Here is a 23,276-nt window from a genome sequence, read left to right on the forward strand (position 1 = left end):
AATATCTATAAATTTAGGGATTTCACTGTTTACTCCATCACTCAGATCATTCGTGGAAATATTGAACAAAAGTGTTCTTTTCACTAGTTTTTCATTCACCCCACTGTATCTAGATTAATACGCCCTTATCCGATCCTTTGGTTCCTATCTTTTTAGACTGTTTTCCCACCAATTTCATGATACAGTGTTTGGTGAATATATAAATATATAATTCACTGGCTTTCCTCTGTCCACATGATTACTGACTCTTTGAAAGAACTCCCATAATTTTCCTCTTGAAAAAATCATTTTTTTTCCTTCCTCAGGAAATCGTGTTTACTCATTAAACCTAAGATTCACTATTGATTTTCTCAGTTTGCCAGATAGAGACTCTAGGGCCTATACTTACCCATCCCATCTCTGGATGACAGCTCTTTTTTGGATGAAAGTTACATTGGTGATCTTCCAATCTTCTGTTACAATGGCCCTTTGTTATGGCAGCAATTCCTCTTCCTATCCAGTAATTTTCAGATTAATTGCCATCCATTCCTGATTCCTTAATTTGGCTTGAAAAATACAATGCATTTACCACAATTTGATCTAGTTTCTCTCACCTGTCTGCTATGAAAAACAGCTGTAAGAGTGGCCCCTGCCTAACATCTCTCTCAGGAAAAGCAAATTGAAGAAGTAATTCAGCCTTTCCATCCCCTAGTAAACCACCTGTCCTATAGTCATTAAGTTGTCAAGTTATCCCACCGATTTCCTAGTCAGCGTCCTGCTTTTAATATATTTGAAGAGGATTTTTTATTATTAGCTTGGCATCCCTTACAAGGAGTTCTTCCTTTTTGTTTTGGTTGAATTTTCTGTTTGTATCTGACCTGCCAGTTTTTATGAGCTGTATGAGGTTGACCTCTTTTTCCGTTGCCAGTTAGCCATAAGGATCTCTATTTGATTGTGTTGTTTTTGTTCTTTGGCACAAAGTGATCCCAAATAAATTATCATGGAGTTTCTGCGGTGTTGCCACAGCTGATCTTGAAACAAATTAGACCAGCCCTTATCAATCCCCTGGCCATAAGAATCAGGAAGTGTTGGCTGACCCAAGCCCACGCAGGACTCTTGAAGAGAGGAACTAGGAGGAGAAGGGAGTGGCTTTGGAAAATGTGTCCTGTGTAAGCCTAATGATTTTTGGATAAAAATCTGATGACTTTTGGAAACAGTGAATTTTTATAGCGTGATTGTAAAATAACTCCCTTTTACATAACCATGTCCATTTTGAAGAATTCTTCCTATTTGAATGCACAAAGCTCTGATACCTCCCTGTTCCCTCTTCTGAAGGAAGCCGGGTTTTGGTGTAAAGAAAGAAGTTTATGTACTCTATGTGGTTATCAAAGGTTTGATTAATTCTGCAAGCCACCTTGCAGTCAATCAATCAGTGGTATTTATGGAGTGTTCACTATGTGCAGAGCACTATACTAAGTGCTTGGGAGAGGACAGTGTAACAGAGTTGGTAGACATGTTCCCTGCCCACAGTGGATTTACAGTTTAGAGGGAATTGCAGCTGAAGGATATGTGGAAACCTAGAACATTGTGGGGAGGGGACAGGTTGGGTATTTTGTCAGCACTCTCCTGACCCTAGGTCTCTTGACCCTTGTTCCCATCCAGTAAGCCTTTAGCCTTTTGTGCTGCGATTGATATTAACTTGGTGAGGGCATAGATTTGCACCCAGATTTAGAGTACAAGTTCAGGGAAATATGTGGCATTCTCATTATACTGAAGTGTAATTGTGAACAAATAGGATTTTATATTGAGTTATACATCAGTAAAGCAAAGCAATCCTAAGGAAATGGCACCCCAGAGTATTGGCCGGTTGCCCTGGCTTTGGGACACAACAAAAAGACTTCCCGGGAAATTAGGCGAACTCTGGGGACAGATTTTGAGATTCAAACACAGACAAGGAGAGTTGGTTTAGCATACATCCTTAGGAATTTAGGGAATGCCAACGTTCAAACCCAGAAAAAGGGGCAGGCATAATCAGGATAATAACTTAAGCATTTACTGTGTGCCAAGTGCTGTACTGAGCAGTAAGTAGATCCTGGTCTCAAATGGGGTTTGCAGTCTGAAGAGGAAGGGGGAAGAAGTATTTAATCCCCATTTTACAGATGATGAGACTTTCCCAGAATCACGTAGATCCTCTAGACTGTGAGTTCGTTGTGGGCAGGGAATGTGTCCGTTATTTATTTTGTACTCTCCCAAATGGTTAGTACAGTGCTTTGCACACAGTAAGCAGTCAATAAATGCAATTTGAATGAGTGTATCGGGTATTCAACTCTCCCAAGCACTTAGTACAGTGCTCTGCACACAGTACATGCTCAAAAAATACCATTGATTGTTTGATTTGATAGATCAACAGAAAGCCACCATTCTTCCTGCTGAGTTTGGTAACCACTGTTCAGGAAACAATGTTTCAGGTATCACTGGAGAGTACTCATACATAAGAGTTCCTCCTTGATTGATAAATTGCTATTGATTGAATTTTAATCTAGTTTGGAGTTGCATTAGTAAAAATAAGCATATTTTGAAAAATGGCTAAGGAAAATTGTGGGACTGTAGTATTAACTTGGACATGTAGATACTTCCTCTATTCTACGGTGAATCAATCAGTCGTATTTATTGTGTGCTTACAGTGCACTGTATTAAACACTTGGGAAAATACATACTGTCAACTTTGTGGCCCATAAGTGGGAAGTATATTTGAGGCAGAAGGAAATGAATAATAAACTAGAATATGTAAATCTTTCTCTAGCTAATTCTCAAGCTAAAAAAAAAATGTAGCCATTAGAATCTGGAGTCCTTTCTTTGAGGTGGTTTATATCATTGTTATTTGGTCTTTTAATGTAGTATTTTGTGTTTTTGATCCCTTCAGGTAGCATCTTGGACGAAATATTGGGCAGCATTATGTGGGACTCAGCTTTTTTACTATGCTGCCAAATCTCTGAAGGCTACAGAGAGAAAACATGTAAATATTCTCCTCCTCCTTTACTCAAAACTTAAATTGATTTGCTTTTTTTTCTAACACACCGTTTCCTAGTCAGAGAACCACTGAGGGATTATTCTTCCAATTGTTCTATTACCAGGGGTTCTTATATCATTTTTTCTTGGGTACAGATATTTTGGGGATACCATGTAGTTTCTTCAGAAATGTAGTCATAAATTTCCTTGTTAATGTCTTTGAGATGATTCCATGACAGTGCTTTCAATGCATTAAGCCTTCTTGTTTATTATTTCAGTTTAAATCTACATCTAACAAGAATGTGTCAGTGGTAGGGTGGATGGTGATGATGGCTGATGACCCAGAACACCCAGACCTCTTCTTACTGACAGACTCTGAGAAAGGTAATTCATTTAAAGAAACATAGACCTACAACAGCTCTAGCAGCTCAGCTGAATTTTTCAGTTGCCAAGGTTGACTTGGCTAAAATTGGAATAAATTATTGTTTCTTAGGATGCCTTTTTTCCAATTCCTTTAATGATTGGAGCCTCTTGGAAAAAAATATTACAGGTTTTATTAGAGTAAGAACAGATCTCAAATCTAATAAAACGGTTGACTGGGCTTTATTGAATTTTTTTGTGCACAGATTATTCCATGGTCACAGTTCCAGCGGAAATGCTTTTCATCAGTGTTAACCAACAGATTTTCTATGTTATGTTTTATCGCCTTCCCCTGGCCTTTCACCTACTTTACTCCATTGGGGTGTTCACGAGGTCCAGTTTTGGTAAATGGAGTCACTAAAAAGAATTGCAGCTGTCACCAGCTACATGTAGAAAGAGTGGTTCATAGTATTTTAAAGTAGATTTACCTAAAGCCAAAAAGCCAAATTCCCCAAGTAAGAGGTCTATTTAACTTGAAAAATGACACATTTGCTAAAAAAAAACCAAAAAACAAATGCCCTCTAGGAGAGAGGACTTATGCTGGCTGTTGACACTGTTTGCACTGCAGAGTGCAAGTATCGTGGCTCAGTGGAAAGAACCCGGGCTTGGGAGTCAGAAGTCATGGGTTCTAATCCCGGCTCCGCCACTTGTCAGCTGTGTGACTTTGGGCAAGTCACTTAACTTCTCTGTGCCTCAGTTACCTCATCTGTAAAATGGGGATTAAGACTGTGAGCCCCACGTGGGACAACCTAATTATCTTGTCGTCGGGGTCCCCCCCCCCCCAGTGCTTAGAACAGTGCTTGGCACATAGTAAGCGCTTAACAAATACCATTATTATTAAGTATCAGGATTGCTACAGAGAAAATAGAGCCAATAAGTGAAGTGTAGGAGAAACAGAATGTAGGCTTTTGGAGGGAGCCAGCAGGTGAGACTTTATAAGTAGTAGCCAGTAGCAGACTTAAAGCTGCATTCATAGTGGAATTTGAATCTTTTCCTTTCCCTCCCTTCCTCTTTCCTCTTCCTTCTCCTCCTCCTTTCACTGAAATAGCCATTCATTCTCCATGAGATGTACTTATTGTTTCCTAGCATTTGAGACCAAATATGCTGCCAAAAAACCGCCAGTTATCACAAGGAGGAGGGGCTAGCCTTTCCCAGAATCACCCAAGGGGCACTCAGGGCAATCATCATTTGAATAGTACTAACATATTTTTAAATGGACAGTGAAAATACCTAGCTGAGGCTTGAATCACACAGTGTTTGGTACACTCAGTTTGGACATAGTATATGTTTTCACTACGTGTTTTGGCTAGAAATTTTGTTAGGGAATTAGGGAAAGTTCTCCCGACAACATGAGCCTTGTTTTGGCTAGACTGCAACACTTTGGTGCAAGTGAGTGAAGTTTGAATTCAGCATAACTTTCCCCTAATGTAGGGTTGTGTAAAAATGCAAACCCTGTATTAAAGGACTGCATTTTAGAGCCCTACGCTTAGTATATGCTCAGTAAATACTATTGATCATGATCCGGTTTGGCATTTTCCTCTATGTGGTCATTGCCCCTAATATAAGAAAATAACTTTCCATTCTTCCCATAATCATAAACACTTCAAATGATAACCCAGGAACCAAGGCCACATAAAGGCATAGGTTGGTTTGTATTGAAATTACCTCAAGTCAAAAATTACGAATCAGATTCTGTGACAGCAGTTGTTTCCTCCCTGTTTTGGCCTTTGGCAGTATTATCACATGTTCTTCCTCTGACTTTGTCGTAATTACAGGAAACTCATACAAGTTTCAAGCTGGTAATAGAATGAATGCAATGCTGTGGTTCAAACATCTGAGTGCCGCCTGCCAAAGCAACAGACAACAGGTAAGCGTGAAATGATTCAGCATCACAGTAGTGGTTCAGAATAAGATTTTTTTTGAAAAGAGAAAACAGGAGAGCAGTTATGATTGACTCTGAGTATGAATTGAAACAAGTAGTGATTTTTTTTTTCCTGCACTATGTGGAGAACAAATTTATTCTGTCTACTTCTATACTTTATGGGCAAATAATGTGTGTGCTAATTCTGTTGTATTTTACTCTTCCAAGTGCTTAGTACAGTGCTTGCATATAGTAAGCGCTCAGTAAATGCGACTGATCTTTGATATCTGCAGTTCTGTAGTAGAGTTAAGAAAGGGAGCATGTCCTGTCAATGAGGAACTCATTTTGGCTACATGAAATTAATCCGCCTTTTCATTTGTGAAGCTAAACAGTCTTAGCAACAATTAAATTTAAGACTACCGAAAATATTCTCCAATCCTGCAGAGAGACCTAGTCAATAAGGAGGATTAAATTGAAAAGTCAACCATTTGTAGGCAAAATTTATGAAGGCAAAAATCTCTCCTTGAACCCCACGTGACGTACCGACAACCGACCATAGGTTCTCCCTTTGAATGCTCTGTATAGTGCAAACACTAATCAGATTTCACTAAGAGAATTTGAGAATGAAGATTTCTTAGGGAGGTATGTTAGTCTTCATTTGTTTAATATCTATACCAATAGAGCACGGACCTGTGAGTCAGAAAAACCTGGGTTCTAATCCCGATTTCATCACTTGTCTGCTGTGCAGTCTTGGACAAGTCAGTTAACTTCACTGTGCCTCAGTCCTCTCCTCTCTAAATAGGGATTAAGACTGTGAACCCCATGTGGGACATGGACTGTATACAATCTGACTAGCTTGTATCTACCCCAGAGCTTAGTACAGTGCCTGGCACATAGTAAGCGCTCACCAAATACCATTAAAAAGGGTAAGGATTAAAGAGAAATGGCAGACATGAACACTAGAAAGGCTAGAATAATATGCACCATTTTTTGTTTTAAATCCCAAGAAGAGTCCAGGTACATTAAAGGTCATAAAGCAACCTCTGAAATTCATCTTAGTAAGAATGGGGTAGAATGGGAAATAGGCCCTTATTGTGTTGTATGTCATGAGTGTTCAATTAACAGACTGTGTCAGTCTAGAATCATGAGCCTTACACAAGTAGTGATAACACCAAAGTTTATTCTGAGTTCACATTTCCTCCAGATAATTCAAGGTCTTTATATATCACTTGAAAAAAAGTTCAGTAATCATCACAGCACCCCCGTGACAGAGGTAGCAGTCAGAGTTAAACCCAAGTACAGAAAAGTGAAACAACTTATCCAAGATAGAAAAGCTTGTCATTGGTGGACCCGGGATTAAAATGCAGTGCCCTGAACTCCTTAGAGTGCATTCCACTATAATCTACTTTTCTACTTTACCTGAAGATTTAACATTTTTATTTAGAAAAAAAATTATCATTCTATATTATGCCTGGTTCCCAGCTTAGATGTACAAATTATTTTCACTCTATTCATGCAAAGCCACTTAGAGTATGTCAGACTGCATTTTCTTTATCTTCACGGGCCCGAGTAATGACATCTGTACAAATGGTTTGTATGTCCCCGGTTCCCCTCAGTGTGAGGAAGGGACTGTGCCCGGTCAAGCTGGATTTGAGTGTCCGTTGTCAGGGAGGTCCTTCTGATCCCCCCGCTCTCCCTTATGTGTGGGCCCCTCAAACCATATGGCGATGAAAGAGTGCACTAAGTCCTTACCCACTAGGAACTAGTAGGTTGTTTGTCATCCCTATTACTTGATTCTCAGTCCAGTTCTTCCCAATCACCTTGACCATGTTACCTTCACATGCCATGCGGCACTTATTGGTGAGCAGATCAATCAATTAATTGATGACCTTTATTGAGCACTTCGTGCAGAATGCTATACTTAGTGCTCAGGAGAATGTATTAGAGTTGGTAGACATGATGCCTGCCCCTATGGAGTTTACAGTCTAGCAGGTCACCCACTCTTCCCCCAGACAGCATCCTGGGTTGACCTGATCAGAGACACTTCCTCTCTTTAGGCAGCATTCTGCAAAAGCATCTGCCGACCACCCATATCCAGGCCTGGCATGCACCTGACCTCACAGTTTCAAGGTTCCTCAGAGTGGTTTTCGAGAGCCAGTGCCGAGGGTCCTCAGAAGTTTGTAGGAAAAAATTCAGGCATATGCAAACCAATTCAGAACAAAATGAAATGTCAAGTTCGTGATCTTATCGTTGAGGAGGAGAATGAGTGCTAATTTTTGGCAAGTACATTACCTCTTCTAGTCACTAGCATTTTGATTAGTTCAGTGAAAGGAGCAATGTAATAAATGAAGTGCCAGTGTCTTCACCTCTCAAAAGCACACTGGCTTTCTTCAACAGTAGAACCACTCCCAACTAGACTTTGAACCCTCCATGGAGCAGACCCAGTTAAAAAAAAACAAAAAACAACGAAGAGCAATAAACCTGGAACCCAATATCAAATCCTAAGCATAATGTCATTGAGAGAAAAGTTGGGTATAAAGTAATAAGTAGCAAAAATTAGATTCAGATGGGCCAATATTCATTCATTCGTTAGAATGAATATTCATGAGACTGAATGAATAGGCGTAGTTAGGCAACTTTGAGGAATTTTTAGTAAATTTAAAAATGGCATGGCAAACTATCAGCTAATATTAATGCTTGGATTAGTAAACTTGTGGGCAGGGAATGTATCTGTCAACTCTATTACATTGTACTCTCCCATGCGTTTAGTACAGTGTTCTGCACACAATAAGCACTTAATTACAATTGATTAAACTCTTTGCTATTCAGAAATCAGAGTTTCATTTTGCAAAGTATTTGATATTTTTTCCTCTGTCAACACCCCATGCATTATAGCATTTTCTCCAGGGAAATCGTGAACTCCCCCTTGTTGAAGGTTTTTAAAAGCAGAATGGACATCCATTATTTAGGGGTGGCAGAGATGTAGGGTAAGCTCCTTTACAGCTGTCTGACTTTAAAAATGAAAAGCTGTATCAACTCCTTCCCACTCTTATGCCTTCTCCCACCCTCACCATTTTCCTCCCTGATATTATATAGCCTATACTTCACCGTGAATAAAATAAATAGTCAACATTTCTTGCTCCTGGCTGGTCATAAATTGCTAGAAGCCTTGGACCCAAATTGCTGTAAAGCCATTCCTTACTATAAGGATTCGGGAATGTAGATTTTAAACTGGCAGAGAGACCATAAACAAAAGTCAGTGAAAAGTGGCAGTATGCCCAAGTAAGGTGATTCTTAGTAGAGCTGCTGAAGAAGGCTCACAGAGTATTCTGTACCGTGGCCACGGATTGATCCAGTCATCTAGCAGAGCATATTATTCATCACAAGAGAGCTGGGGGAGACTGGGTGGCTCATCACCACTACTTCCCCCAAGGGTCAGGGACTGTGTCTAATTCCCACCTGGATATTCTCTCCCTACGCCTTAGTACAGTGCTGTGCACACGGGTATTAGTAAATATTGCTTCTACTACTTGGAAAAGCAACTCAAGTACATGTCCTACTGACAGTGGGATATCTAACCTAAGGGTAAACCTGTAGGTTAGTGACATTGGTTCATACATATTTGTGCTTTATGTTTCATTCTAATATCAATTTCCTTCTGTTGTTTCACACAAAAAATGGAAGTGTCCCCTAGTCTTTAGTAAGGGAGCACTGAGGGCCATGCTCAGTAATGGATTATAAAATGGATAAGGACCCAGTTGTGCCTGCCGTAGATATGGTCTCGCAGAACTAGTCTTTGAGACTTGACCATAGTCTGTATCTGATCACAGGGGGATCAGGCAAGGCAATGTGGTTGGCTCAGGGTAAGCCATCACCACCACCACTCTTGCATCTATATAAATAAGTCAAAACCATGTCTTGTTGCCACCAGCATTATGTCTTTCCCCTTCTCCTCCCCATGCTTATTAAAGTCTTGAATATGAGTAGCCCTTTTCAGGTCTCTTGGTGATGCTCCTTGTGGGCAGGGATAGTTTCCTCCAAATCCTGTTGTATTCCCTCAAGCACTTAGTCCAGTGCTCTTTCATCAGTTATTACCACTGAATGATTGGCAAGACAGCAGTGCTGTTTGACATTGCCTTCAGTGTCTAATCGGCTTTATGTAAACCTGCGATTCTCATAAAATGCAAAGGGACCAAAAAAATTATCCTTACTTATTCTAATGGGTGTGGTGCGCAAAACATTATCTCAACCACACACTCATGGATGATGACAGTCTTACTGTGAGCAGTATGATATTCAGACCGGAAGGAAGGCGAGAGACAGAGTGTGTGTGTGTGGTAAGTGTAATTAGCTGTAATTCTGTCAAATTTCCATGTTAAACATTATAGACAAGAATATTAGAGGTCCACAGGGTCATTCAAATAGCACACTGGTGAACTTTAATACTAATGCGAATGGGTGTGTGTGAAGTAATTCTTTCAAGTAGATTTCAAATAGCCTTATTGGTATTTATAACAGTTACTGATCATAAAAATACTTGAAAACACGGCAAAGACGATACACTGATAGCATTAATCATTTGAAGGTAAGGTAATATTGCCAAGTAATATTGTGAGAAGCAGCATGGCCTAGTGGAAGGAGCTTGGGCCTGGGAGTTAGAGGATCAGTGTTTTGATCCCAGCCCTGACACTTGTCTGCTGTGTGACCTTGGGCAAGTCACTTAGCTTCTGTGCCTCAGTTACCTCTGCAAAATGGAGGTGAAGACTGTGAGCATTAAGTAAGACAGGGACTGTGTCCAGCCTGATTATCTTTTATGCCTAACACATAGTCAGCACTTTAAAAATAACACATTTTTTAAATGGTATTTATTATGATAGTATTATTTAAATTATTTTGTCTTCAGGCTGGCCTAATTTATTTTAGACCCTAAGCTTAGGCAACCTTGACATATTCTCCAAGAGGCCTTCCCCTATTAAGCCCTCTTTTTCCCTATTCCCTCTCCCTTCTGCATAAAATAGTACAAAGAGGGGAGATCGGTATGAAAGTGGTTATAGTAGTCCAGCCAAAAAATGATGGGGACTTAAATCTGTGAGGTGATAGCAAGGATGGAGTGGAAGTGGGAGATTTGTGAACTGCTGTGGTGAAAGAATCAGCAACACCTAGAGGCAGATTGCATATGGGATATATAAGTGAGGGAAGGTGGTCAAAGATGACACCAAGAATGGAAACTTGTGGCTCAGGAAGTCTAACTTCTCTCTACAGAACCCTCCATTTCCAGATTCCAAATTCTTCGATTGAATTTTACTTAAAGTTTTTGCTTAATTTTATTCTGGGAGAAGTGACAGAAGGCTGGAGTTATGAAAAGATAATCAGCTGTTGATCCCTCTCATTTTCAGGTTCCTGCCAACTTGATGACTTTTGAATAAAAGCCTGAAAGCCTGAAAAAGAAGAGTTGATGAACTATGGACTGTGTGTTGCCCTCAAGTAGGGGAGAGGACCGTGCCAGCTAATAAACTTAATTCTGTGCCAGGACAGAGCCAAGAGGCTCAGTCTCAAGACTTTGGAGTACTGAACAAACAAAAAAAGCACTAATTTCAGGGAATGGAGTCACAATTAGTGATGTTCCCAGAGTGAAATTTGGAGTTGAAACATGAACTGCCATGGACCATGCTTCTTAATTATCTCTGAACTGACCTGTGGAAACCACTGCCTTAAAGAGTGAAAGGAAAACCAACAAGAAACACCAAATAGTGTGTGTGAATCTTCTGGCGGTGCTGTGCTTGATAGATTGTAGCTAGTTTGCATTTCTTTTAACTTTGTACTAATTTTGGAGGGGAAAAAAATCACCTTTTTTAGATATTCTTTAAAAAGAGTAAAACATATTTCTTAGGGGTTGCATCGAGCTGGGTTTGAACTGGGGATAAAAGGTACTTTGCGTTCTAGGGATTATACCAGCAGCCCTCTTTAGGAGCTTGTTTCAGTCTCCACTGTGGAGCCCCACTCATTCTCTCAGACCAGGTGTATCAGAACTGTAAAAATTGTGAAGTTTTGGGTTTTTTTTTAAACACTAAACTTGCAAACCTTAGTACTGTATGGGAACATCATTTCCTGAAAGAGGCACAAAGGCTGAGTGTTTATACACCAGATAGGTTTCTTTTTTAATAGAATAGAGAACAAGGTTGTTTCTGTTTAGAATACAGTCTAGTAGTCTAGTTATATGTGTTAGTGTATGACCAGAAGGTATACTTAGGAGAAGACTACTATTTTCCTGTCTTAGGCATTATCGTGCCTGAGATGGTTTTCACAGTACCACATCTCACAATTAGGACGGTGTTTTCCTTAGAAGTCCATTTTCCAACCTGTGTTAATTTGTGTCATTAGTCTCTCTGATTTCAAAGTGTTATGTGCCTGTTGGTTTCAACCTTCAGGAGTTTTCATTTTGCAGTGTTCAAAGTGCACAGTGCCAGAGTTTTCTTCTTTATATTATTATTTTCAGCTAACATTGACATTCAAGGTGAGCTTCAGTAGCACATTGACTTTAAGAACGAGGAAAACTTTTTCTAAGTCTTAAGGCCCACAAAGCAATCATTTTCAAAGGGAAAAAAGGAGAATGACTAAATGAATTGAGAGATGGGCATTCCTTGTAATGAGAAAGACCCCATTCACTGTATAGGCCACTTACAAAATATTAGTCTGATTTATCTTGGGTGATTGTAATCACAAAAATGTGTCTTCTTTGGAATGCCTCACCTAGTAGCAAAATGGGTGTATGCGGGTGTGCATATTGAAATTGTTACACAGTCTAAATCTTCATCACCTTGGAAAATAACCTTCACTAAAAGGAATACCAGAAAATGAGTTTTGGGGACCCTAAATTTCTAAGACAATCCACAGTGGTTAATATTTCTAGTAATTGATCTATTTGTACATCTCTTTCCATGATTTTGTTTTATGAAGAAAAAGTAATTGTGTGCAGTCAGTCACAATATTTCATTTCTTCTTCACCCTAAGTATTTAGGCTTTGACTCAGTGAAACTAGAACAGGGAGAGGAGCTGTCCCTGTCAATACCTAAAGATCAACTCTAAAAGAAAAGGATATTCCAAGTGTTAGAAATTAGCAATGTAATTTTCTTATGTTTCTAAAGAGGTTAGAACACCGTTAGAAGTATCTTGTGATTTAGTGTCCGTTATATGTTTTTTTTCTTTGGTGTATGTACCATTCATTTTTGACTTGAAGTGTTTTATTTTGAAAAATGGCATGGGTGGGGAGAGAGAGATGGGAAGGGAGGTTGCCTGAAACAAATCATTTTTTGGTTCTCTCAACTCCCAAGTTTAACCCATGTTGGGTACAAAGCAAAGACACCATCTGCATAGCCAGCAGTATTACTATGTAGACTTTGCACATCTTTCATTTATGTTTTCATTTTTAAAAATTACGTACATGTGTTTCGTTTCTTTTCAGAAATAAGTGTTTTTAACAATGTGTGTACTTTTTTAAAAGCACTGTGTGGCTGAGAACCCTGTGGTTTTGGATTTTTAAATAAGCTAATCTAGTTAAGTTGCAGACTGACCATATCTGTTCTTGTGTCAGTAAGTGGAGATACTGTCACTGGGAGTCAGAGACTGACATCATACAATTTTGCTGAAGAGAGAGCCTTGTGGGAAGGTGTGTTTGATTTTGTTTTTCAACTCTAGTTTAATTTCTAGTGCTTAAAAAAAATCAGAGCCAGTAGAGGGATGTATAGTAGAGATTTTGTTGATCGAATTTGCCAATCAGAACTGCAGCTTGATTCTCTGATTCTCTTTTGACCTTAAGGGGGAGAGGCTTTTTTTTTCTTCTTCCAAACCCCAAATTCATCCATTCCTGGAAGGAATTTCTTAATGATCCCCCAATACTCTCAGAAATATGCAAAGTTACAAAAACATTTCTGAGATATCTACATCCCGAGATTTCAATGAATGGTTCTGCTGACAAAGGAAATTTGATTTGATACTAAGACGATGTATGGGAACTAGAAGTCTAAGTTGAGTAGTGACACATTATAAACCTCTTTGAAAATACTGAGTTACATACTTCCAAATGCTATCTAGATTCATGCAAAGATTTGTAGCAGCTGGAATTTCCAGGTATCTGCCAGATAACCGTAGTTCCTTTGCTGTTAAAGTGGCCATTGTCATGGTCTTTTACAAAGTGCTTGATCTGAAATTTTACTAACATCACTTTGTTCTTTCCATCAAAAGAGGTATTTTTAATTGTATTGTAATATAAGATTCTGATCACAAAATATGAATTCAGCACAGCCTCAAGACTTCTGTATCACAAGACACCTAAAGTTTTCCTTACTTTTTAAGTTCATACTACTTCCTACTGATTCCTGCTGCACGTTCAAGCACATTTTAATGTATATCTAGTTCTGCTTCTACCAAAAGTTTAGCACTGAAGAGTTTGTGTGAGAATGGATCAAACACACCTTCCTTGTCAGTTTGTTGTTTTCTAAAATTAGGAAAATTTGTGTTGATTTTTTTTACCAAAAGGGGTCCGAACAACATGAGCTTGAGTGTTCTCTCTTCCTGGGTAGGTGCTTCATTTTATAAACTCTTTCCTGTGGAAAATGCCATATGACTACTGCACAATGACCTGTGTTGGGCTGTGCTGATATTCAGTATATCCGAATGTCTGGAGTCCACCAGGAGTCAGGATGATTGTAGCTGCACAGTATTTATTCTAGTGTTTAATTCTCTTCCAGAAAATGTACTAGGGATCTTTAGAAAATAAAAGTTGCTGGGTGGGGAATTAAAGAATAGGAAAACCCCTCCACATACATTTACTGAAAAGCTGTTTTGAGAATTAGCATTCTGTCATAGCAGCCTCTCTACCTCCATATTTCTTTACTGTGCTATAGGCTTTATCTGACCTATTTGGAATCTTCTGAGGATGTTTCCAGTCCACAGACTTGGAGATCAGCAAAAGAGGTAACTACTGTGAGCAACAACTTTACTACTGAAAATGCAGTTATGCAGCAGAAAATGAATTTATTAGGAAGCAGAGAGGCTACTGCTTCTTTTACTGATAGAGATTTCTAGTCCTAACATTCATTTTTTTGCCATTTCATGAAGCACATTCCTTTACAGTCAAATTACTGGATCTCATATTATCTTCCTCTGCAAAACTGCAAGTGTTGTCTGCAAAAAGACCCTTTTGAGCTGAGCAAAAGTTAAGTTTTGTTCTTCAAAAGTTCATTGTATGATTGGATCCCTTTTGTGTAAATGAAGAATTGGACTGTATCTTGGCCCCCACTGTTTCAGGTCTCTGTAAGAAGCAGCAAATGGTATTGTTGTGCTGGCTCCTTTGGTATTATTCCTCTTTTCTTCTCTCTTTTGTCTTCTTTCTCACAAACATAATGCATTTATGGTTTTCACTGCCAGCTTGGTAACTGCCATCTCCGAGCATCTAGAACTGATGTTCAGTCACATTGTTGAAGAGTTATTCTACATGTGAGGTCAAACCCTTCGAAGAATTAGTGCTTTCTGTTTTTTTGTTTGTTTTTTCGTTGTTTTGCCTAAAAATGGCTTGTGTCTAACCTGACCATTTTTTTCTTTGTGGAGGGATCTGATGAAAGAAATTGGTATATCAACACGGAACCTATTGAAAGAGCAATCTCTTTGAGTTGGCAACCTAAATATATGGTATGAGGGAAATTTGGTCAGTGCCTTATTAGTTTGAAGACCAATGCTAGGGCTGAGTATGATGATAATCTGCCCTCTGTTCCTCTTATGTCAAAAGTGTGTGCTGTCCCTCTCCCTACCATCTTTACCACTCCTAGGAACCAAGAGAATCTGTTTTGGTCTCCTTATGGTGGCTGTGAGCTTTGGGTATGACTGCAATCTTTTTTTTTTTTTTTTTTTGGTTTCGAGTCACTTTTGACAAATTTAAAGGCAGCTTTAAAAGTGTCAGGTGTTTTAAGAGAACATTTTAATGCAGGAAAAAGGCAGATCCTGCAAAATAGCCTTAGAAGGCAAAGATGTATGAAAGAAAGATGAATTGTGATAATGCCGATCGGACCAAGCCCACTGATCGGCATCCAACCTGCTTCTTATTTGTTGGGCATCATTCATTGAAATAGTTTTATGAACTATGTGTAGCCACTAGACACAGCAGTATTTGTGTTCACCTGAAAGACTTGGGAAATTAGTGAAAGTTTCTCACCACAGTTCGCTTATTTAATGTCTTGTAAAAACCTTTAAAAGATTTTCCTTGTGAAGTATTTTATGGATAGCTCACTTGAAGGAATTCAGCAAAAGCATTGCATATTTCCTTTGAATTAGATGTTTTTGAGCTTGGAGTTAATGTAGGTTAAAGGAGAGGAAAGAGATTAAATTAGCATTGATCTATTTATTTGAAAACAGAAGTTATACATAAGAAAATGTTCACTTCTGGAGATTAGTATAAGAGCTGCAGTCATTGTTTTTCCAACCAATTTACCATGCTAGTGTTTTCACACTTTGTAAAGGGCTAATGTAATCCAGAGCAGGCAAAGTCAACCTGTCCCAGGGTCTTCAAAGCCAAATGAAGGGTTTCTGGGCCCTGAGGGGTTATCAGAGAAGGCAAAATTTACAATGCTATTTGTGCTGGAGAAGTGTGATGGGATCCTTTTAAAGGAGTATTAGAATATTAGGGTGTGGCTTTGTCTGGAAATCGACAGGATAAGAAGCATCGTGAACTTCAGGTATCCTCAGCTTTGCCAGGCAGCCAGAGATAAGTTTTGCTTTGCCAGGAAGAGATGGTCTGCCACTAAATCCTAGGGATATCTCCTGCCATAGCCACTCACAAATGTGAGCCAACAACCATTGCAATTTTGGTGAGAGAGGTTCTAGACGAATGCCTGTTATTAAATAGAGATTTCTAGAGCTTGTGTCACTTGGACTATCAACAAACTCAGTGCTCCAAAATCTACTGTAATGTGAATATGGTTGTGGGGTGGGGAGGGATGTTGTGCAACGTACTGTAATGAGGATCAACTCTCCGGGAACAAATATCCCAGGAGTTATGAAATGGTGTTGATATTCAGCAAACACAAGCCATTTTTATTGCTCCTTTTCCTGTCAATCTGAGGCACTATAGTGATGGAGTACTCAATTGCACTATGACCTCTCTGAGTGACGTGCAGCTTGGCTCTTCTCAGCTTTTTCCCTTCTTTTTAAATATGTAAGTGTGTCGGCGCGTGTGATCTCCAGTGTGTTTGCATTATAAGCTAGTTTAAAAAGAATTTAAGTACGAATTTCAGAAATCTTTCTACTGAAATAAATGACTTAAAATATGAATGGTGTATGCCTGTGTTTTTCATTGTTCAAATTCACATTGTTGATTTGCTTGACCAGAGGTATGTGTATCATGATGGGTGCGTCAATCAGTCATAGGTATTAATTGAGTACTTACTGTATGCAGAGCACTGAACCGAGTGCTTTATAAAGCCCTGAAAGTAGTACAATCCTTATGGTACCCAACGGCAAATATTCGGCTGGCAGCTCGTGTGCAGTTCGTCTAAACTTGGCTCCAGTCAGCATTTCTGTGTGAATGGACCTGGCGGGAGGAGTAGAATATGTGGACAGGTACTTAAGGTGAAACCTTCATTTTCCAGGGGTACAATTTCTTGTTGACCTTTGAAATGCAAAACTCTAGATGTGATTATTTTTTTCCCACAAACATTTGAAATCATTGATATGTGCCCTGTGAGTGACTGCAATTTTAACTGGAATGCTTTGTTTTCTGAAGTTTGTGGGCCAAGAACAAAAAGAAAATCAGTTTGGAAAGCATACCCCTGTAATAGTGTCTATAGTACTTCGGAGTCCTTGTGTGTGATGATCAAAAATGGCATTTGAGGATGATTGTTTCAGTGGGAAATACTGGGGTGCATGCCACATTATTCCATCATAATCTATTGCTGGCACACACATTCACCAAGTTAATTCATCCTTTTTTAGTGACTGGCAGTTTTTAGGGTTGCTGTATGCCAAAATATGGAACTTTATTGCAAAGCCAAAAAAAACTGTACAGAAAGTGCTTTTTTTTTAAAGTAATAAGGACAGAATTGAAATCCTATTCAGGAAGAAGTCTCTCATGTAGCTGAAGTACAAGGTGCTCTTTCCAGAGCACCTCACCTTGCACACGTGACACCACCTCAGGATTTGCATAGAGGATAGAGCTGATGGAGTAACTAAAATTTAATGGCCAGGTGCAGGTTGGAGGTTTTTGAGGGCTGAAGTAATGTGAAAGAAGTGATGTTTCATAGGAATGGTCTAGAAAGCAGAGTGAAGTATGGATTTGGAGAGGGGAGATACTTGGAGGCCTGAAGACCTGTAAGGAGGTGGATGCAAAGGTCAAGCTAGGATATGATGAGTGATTGGACCAGAGTGGTGACCAGAGGCATTCCCGAATTAAGCTCCACCTTCCCAGTGTTCAGACATCCAACAACCACCTTATCCCTTATGTTTACACATTTTAGCACTTATGCATATGCTTGACATGCAGACCTTAGTGATTCATCTATGGCAGAGAGCAGTAGTCTGAATTATAGTATCAGCATATTAGGCTATATTTTCAGTTTGTATTAAAACACTTTCCCCCAGTTTGATGACTTTTGTGCCCAACTCAACTACCTTTCAGGCTCTTTGCTAAAGGCCCATTTATAAGACTGTCGTGGTTTTAAGATGATGTGTGTATTTGATTCCTTCGTATTCATTTTTTGTGGAGCAGCAGTAGCTGAATATCAAAGCTTTTAAGCAAGCTGACATGGACTTCGATTGTATTTGTATTTTATTTTTCTATCTTCCATACTTTTGCTTTCGACAACCACTGTGTTTTGTGAAGGTCTTGGATCTGTCATTCTCCCCCATTAGATTACAAACTCCTTGAGAAGAGGAACCATGTCTCTTTTCAGTTGAACTCTCCCAAATGCTTACTTAATACAGTGCTCTGTGTATATGTTAATAGCCAAATGGAATCAGGAAGGAGAAAGGGGAGGGACTAGATCTCCAGGAGTAGAGGGGAAGAGAGTTGGGAGAGTGAGCTTCAGTGTGTGGAACTGTTCACATTTGAGGTTAAGTATCCCTAATATAGTTTGTACTTAAAAAAAAAAGTCTGCATATATTAAGTTGCCTTAAACACTGGGCTGGTAGGATCAGCCAGGTGGTCTGTTTACCTGTGAGGTGTAGGGTCTCTCCTATCACTTGACCAGCTTTCTTCCCCTTTTCTCTGGTAATCAACTTCTCTCCTCGGAGGTAAGAGGAAAAACTGAAGAGGGCTAATATCCAGCCAGAAGACACCCTCACCTGGTGCCAGGGCTTTTTTATCCCCTTTCTCTTTACTCTAGTCAACCCATACACAAGAAACTGACCATGCCAACCTGATCTGTAAACTGGTCATGCTTAATCTGATGTGGATACCAGCAGAGAATCTTCTACGCAAGTTTCTTTCACTTCTCTGTGTGGTTTAGTTGTCCTTTTGCTCAAGGAATGACACTGCCAATAGTCTACACCCATGAGTTTAAGGGTCTTTGAGAGAGAATCTTTTGCACATTTACAGCGTGGCTCAGTGGAAAGAGCACGGGCTTAGGAGTCAGAAGTCATGAGTTTGAATCCCGGCTCCACCACTTGTCAACTGTGTGACTGTGGGCAAGTCACTTAACTTCTCTGTGCCTCAGTTACCCCATCTGTAAAATGGGGATAAAGACTGTGAGCCCCATGGGGGAAAACTTGATTACCCTGTATCTACCCCAGCGCTTAGAACAGTGCTCTGCACATAGTAAGTGCTTATCAAATACCAACATTATTATTATTACACACTTTATCCATGATAATGCAGTAGTGCAACTTGTCTAATAGTGCAAATTAGTACAACTTGATAAAGAATCTGCATGCATCTACCTCCTCCAAGATCAACTCCGTATCAAGTACGAGTAGTCAAACTTTCGTCTGCTATATCGGTGATTTTTTTGATGCTTCCTCTATATTCAATGGTAAATTAGCCTGGGCAAGGTTGATCTGCCTTATCTTCCTAGGGGCTGCTGTGCTGCGTTGAAACTTTCGCCTTCCTGTGCAATGACAGCCAAATATCTATCCCTTCTGGCACAAGAACTGGATTGAAGGGTAAAGTAGAAAAGTTGATATTTCAGTAATTCATATGTGGCTATGAGCAGTAGTCTGAATGACAGTATCAGTGTAGTAGGCTATATTTTCAGTCTTTATTACAACACTTTCCCTCAGCTTGATTAATTTCGTGCCTGACTTAATTACCTCTCTGGCACATTGCTGAAAGGCCCACTTACAAGACTATCATGGTCTTTAAGACAGCATGTGTATTTGATTGCTTTATGTTCATTTTTTTTGTAGAGCATCAGTAGCTGGATATCAGAGCATTTAAGCAAGCTGGCATAGACTTTTTGCCAGTGGGCAAGCCACTTGTCCAGATCTGACATTTCTCACAGTGGGACCAAAGATTTCTGAAGTAAGCATATTTTACAACTCTTCCCTATCTTTGAGGAACAGATGCAGAGGTAAGTAGTATTGTCTTAAAAACACACCCGTTCACAACCACCAGACTCTAAAGACAGCAACCAGAAAAGAACATTTGTCTTATTAAAATTATGTTTACCATGAACTATTTTAATGTCATAAAACTATTTTTGAAATGGGTTGTTTTAAAAACTCATTACTTATTAACTTACCTGTGGGTGTTATAACTATTTCCACTCAGGTGAGGGATAAAATTTTAATCAAATTTTCCTTTCCTCCATTGCCTCCTATCCTCCTTTTGAAGAGTGATGAACCTCACCATGGGTCTCACTGGTGCACGTAATTGGATGTGCTTGAGTTTTAATCTACCAACTGCAAAACAGGAGAATTAAATCGAAAATGTGGATGACAAATCAGGTATTTATTAGCATTTGGCAGTCTATCGAACTTACCCCTTTCCACTGGACGTTAAAACTGGAAAGACTTCGATCATTCAGTTTTGTGCGTGAAGCAGTTCAGTTATTAGCTGTCAAGCCAAAAACTCAGAACTTCTTCATTTCTCAATAAAACCAATTGTTTTTAGTCTGTATCCTTAAAAAAAAAGGTATAACAAACTTTACCCTTCATCATTTCCAAATGATGGGTCATTTTCCCACTTTTTAATGTAGTTAAAACTGCAAGGAATAAGGAATCAATTTGTCATCTGGTTTTTCTCCTTTTTCATAAGCCTTTTTATGTCTCAAATTGTGTTCACTAGTTCTCAGCACAAATTTGTCAGTTTTTTTCTTTTTTTTGGTTGAGCTTTCTTCCAACACACACAAATTTTGGGCTTAAAAAGACAGCCATCTAGGACCCAGCTAGGAACTCTGAAATTGAATGGCACAGGCTGAGAACTCAGGGTTTGTCCCAGCAAATCTTGGAAAATAAATAGATTATTTCCATCCCTGCTTTTCTCACTCCAAGAACTTCCCGGGTTGTTTTCCATCTAGCTTCCCCACTCCACTCTGTGGTGCATAGTATCTGATTGAGGGGATCTTGTAGCCATGTCCCCACATGAGGAGAAAAAAATATTAGGAAATAGTACTAGAAATAGCTAGAAAACTTTGGCACAAGAAAACTAACTACCTCTTACAAAAGAAATAAAGGAAAAATGCTTTAGATCTGTGGGTTTTTTTCTAATGTGGCTTTTCCAAATCCCTTGCTTCTCCTTGCAAACCCTCCATGCCTAGTGGAATGGGCTCAGAAATGGGAGCTAGAGACCTGAGTTTTAATCCTGGCTTCTCCACTTGCCTGCTGTGTAACCTTGGGCAATCACTTAACCTCTGTTTCCTCATCTGTAAAATGGGGGTAGGGTACCTGTTCTCCCTTCTAAAATTGTGAGCCCCTTGTGAAACACAGATTGTATTGGAGGTGATCATCCTATCTCTACTGCAGCACTCAGAACAGTACTTGACCCATAGTAAGCATTTAACAAATATCCCAATTGGTATTGTTTATTATTATTATTTTGTTAGTTTGCTAGTCCTCTGCTCATGAGTTTGTACCTACTCAAAGTGAGACAAGGGAAGAGAAAAGGAAGGCAAAGACATTAAGGGTAAATCTACCAATGTTGCTTTGTTCAGTGTACTGGTGAATGTTTACTGGGGAGAAGAGATTGAGTGCTTAGAACAGTGCTTGGCACATAGTAAACACTTAAATACCATCATCATTATTATTATTATTATGTCAGTGGCCAAAGAAGATCTTAGGATATATCATAAATTCCACCTTTTCATGCTCTCCCAGGCTACTCCTGCCACAACGGAGAATTGACTGTACCCTATAGATATAGTCATATTATAGTTATCTTTTGCTTTTACCATCTTTAGGTCATCATCATAAGCAGTAAACATCATTTTCATGGCACTATATTAGACTCTCTGGCCACCTAATAATCGCTGAAAAGGCTGAGCAGCAGAGACCAATTGCTGTGTGATTACTTCAGGTATGAGTGCTTTATTGTCTGAAGAATGATTATTAAATTAACATAAAGACAAGACGATATTTGAAAACAAGCTTTAACCAAAGTCCAGTTGTCATGAGGCTGGTTTGGTTTGCAGACAAAACCCAATCCTGCAAAAAAATTCCCAAAACAACCCTTACCTTTCCTCAGGAGAAATGGAGAGTATAAAACAAGGGAATTAAGCTTTCCTTCTCTCACACAATTACATTGGTTTCCCATGAGCACAGATGATTGAGAACTGACTGAAAACAACCAGTTCTGCAGTTCACTTCAATACTAGTGATTGGAGTCTATTAAATGCCAAGCGGAAATATTCCTTTTGTGTTCCTTATCCTCAAAAGCTGTTATGGGCCAACAGATGGCAGATCAGGGCTCCCTCATATTTTTGATGTTGGTCTAGTTATTTAAAGCTTCCTGTTTCATACCAATCAAGAAGATTTGGCTTGTTGTTTTGCCAGGTGTCATATCTCAATCTCAAATTTTGTTTAGTGCAGCAAATGTTCCCTTTGCACCTCAAAGAGTGTTTTCATTTCCCAACGTGCCTTCCTTGAGCACAGGGAAAGGTTATTTATCAGCAGTGTCTGTCCAGATTTTCTGTAGCAGTCTCCACTGGTCTCCCTTTTATTCTTTTTTTAATTTACCATTATTATCTGTTTTATTTTTGTGTTCCCTTTGTTCCTTCTTTGTCCCTGTCATCTTTTTCTTCTGCCTCTCCTTAATGTAGGTTCTCATTTTGCTTTTCTTTCTGGCCATATAACTGCACTTCTATTCTTGGGTTAAGCTTTCTCCCCACCATGTGCATTTAGATGTTCAGTCTTCAAGCATTGAAGGGACTTTGACATTCAGAATAGAAAAATGGGAATTTACAGTCATTTATTTAGATTTCTAGTTTAAACCTGGCCATGTTAGAAATGATTTTATCACCAGTGGACATATTGCTTTTAGCAGTGCAATTTGCTTTCATCATCACCCAGCTAGACTACTGTCACAGAGTCATTACTGGCCTCTCTGCCTCTGCAATTTTCATACTATTTTACATTCAGTTACATACGTCCATCAAAGTCCTCCTAAAGATCACCTCCTCCAGGAGGCATTCCCTGATTAACTCTCTGTCCCTGCACATATGCACACCTTTCTCATCAGCCACCTGAGCATTTAACTCCTTTTTCTGTTTATGTATTTGCTTGTGACTACTCATTTACTTATTTTTTCTCTTAACCATGGCTCATTATCAATGTTTGTCTACTGCCATCCCCATAAAATTGTAAGCTCCAGGAGGACAGGGATCACAGTGAGTACTCAGTAAATTCCATTGATACTGGTATTCTTGGTCTCAGTTTAATACAGAGGAAAGAGAAAAGGAGGAAGAGAGGTAACTGAGCAAGGCTTGAAAATTAAATTACTAAATATAATAACAATTATGGTATTTAAGCGCTTTCTATGTGCCAGGCACTGAACTAAGCACTGAGGTGGATTCAAGCAAATCGAGTTGGA

The 23,276-nt window shown here is 39.2% G+C and overlaps 1 protein-coding gene and 1 long non-coding RNA gene across 7 annotated transcripts in view; one reads left to right on the forward strand and one right to left on the reverse strand.

Moving 5' to 3' along the window:
• RALGPS2 (Ral GEF with PH domain and SH3 binding motif 2) overlaps nt 1-14,601 on the forward strand; it is a 137,006-nt gene extending 122,405 nt beyond the window's left edge. For all 6 annotated transcript variants that reach the window (XM_039914331.1, XM_029081146.2, XM_029081147.2 and 3 more), the window contains 4 exons: nt 2,903-2,995; nt 3,267-3,372; nt 5,184-5,275; nt 10,666-14,601. In XM_039914331.1, coding sequence (XP_039770265.1) covers nt 2,903-2,995; nt 3,267-3,372; nt 5,184-5,275; nt 10,666-10,695 — 321 coding nt within the window. In that variant the 3' untranslated portion in view covers nt 10,696-14,601. The remainder of the gene's footprint in view (nt 1-2,902; nt 2,996-3,266; nt 3,373-5,183; nt 5,276-10,665) is intronic.
• A 1,983-nt stretch (nt 14,602-16,584) lies between these two features.
• LOC114817386 overlaps nt 16,585-23,276 on the reverse strand; it is a 33,972-nt gene continuing 27,280 nt past the window's right edge. The window contains exons 3-4 of the long non-coding RNA XR_003765242.2: nt 19,993-20,152; nt 16,585-16,850 (exon numbers count right to left, since the gene is read on the reverse strand). This is a non-coding gene — a long non-coding RNA (uncharacterized LOC114817386). The remainder of the gene's footprint in view (nt 16,851-19,992; nt 20,153-23,276) is intronic.

Source organism: Ornithorhynchus anatinus, chromosome 16 (genome assembly GCF_004115215.2).
Source record: "Ornithorhynchus anatinus isolate Pmale09 chromosome 16, mOrnAna1.pri.v4, whole genome shotgun sequence".
NCBI classification, from domain to species: Eukaryota; Metazoa; Chordata; class Mammalia; order Monotremata; family Ornithorhynchidae; genus Ornithorhynchus; species Ornithorhynchus anatinus.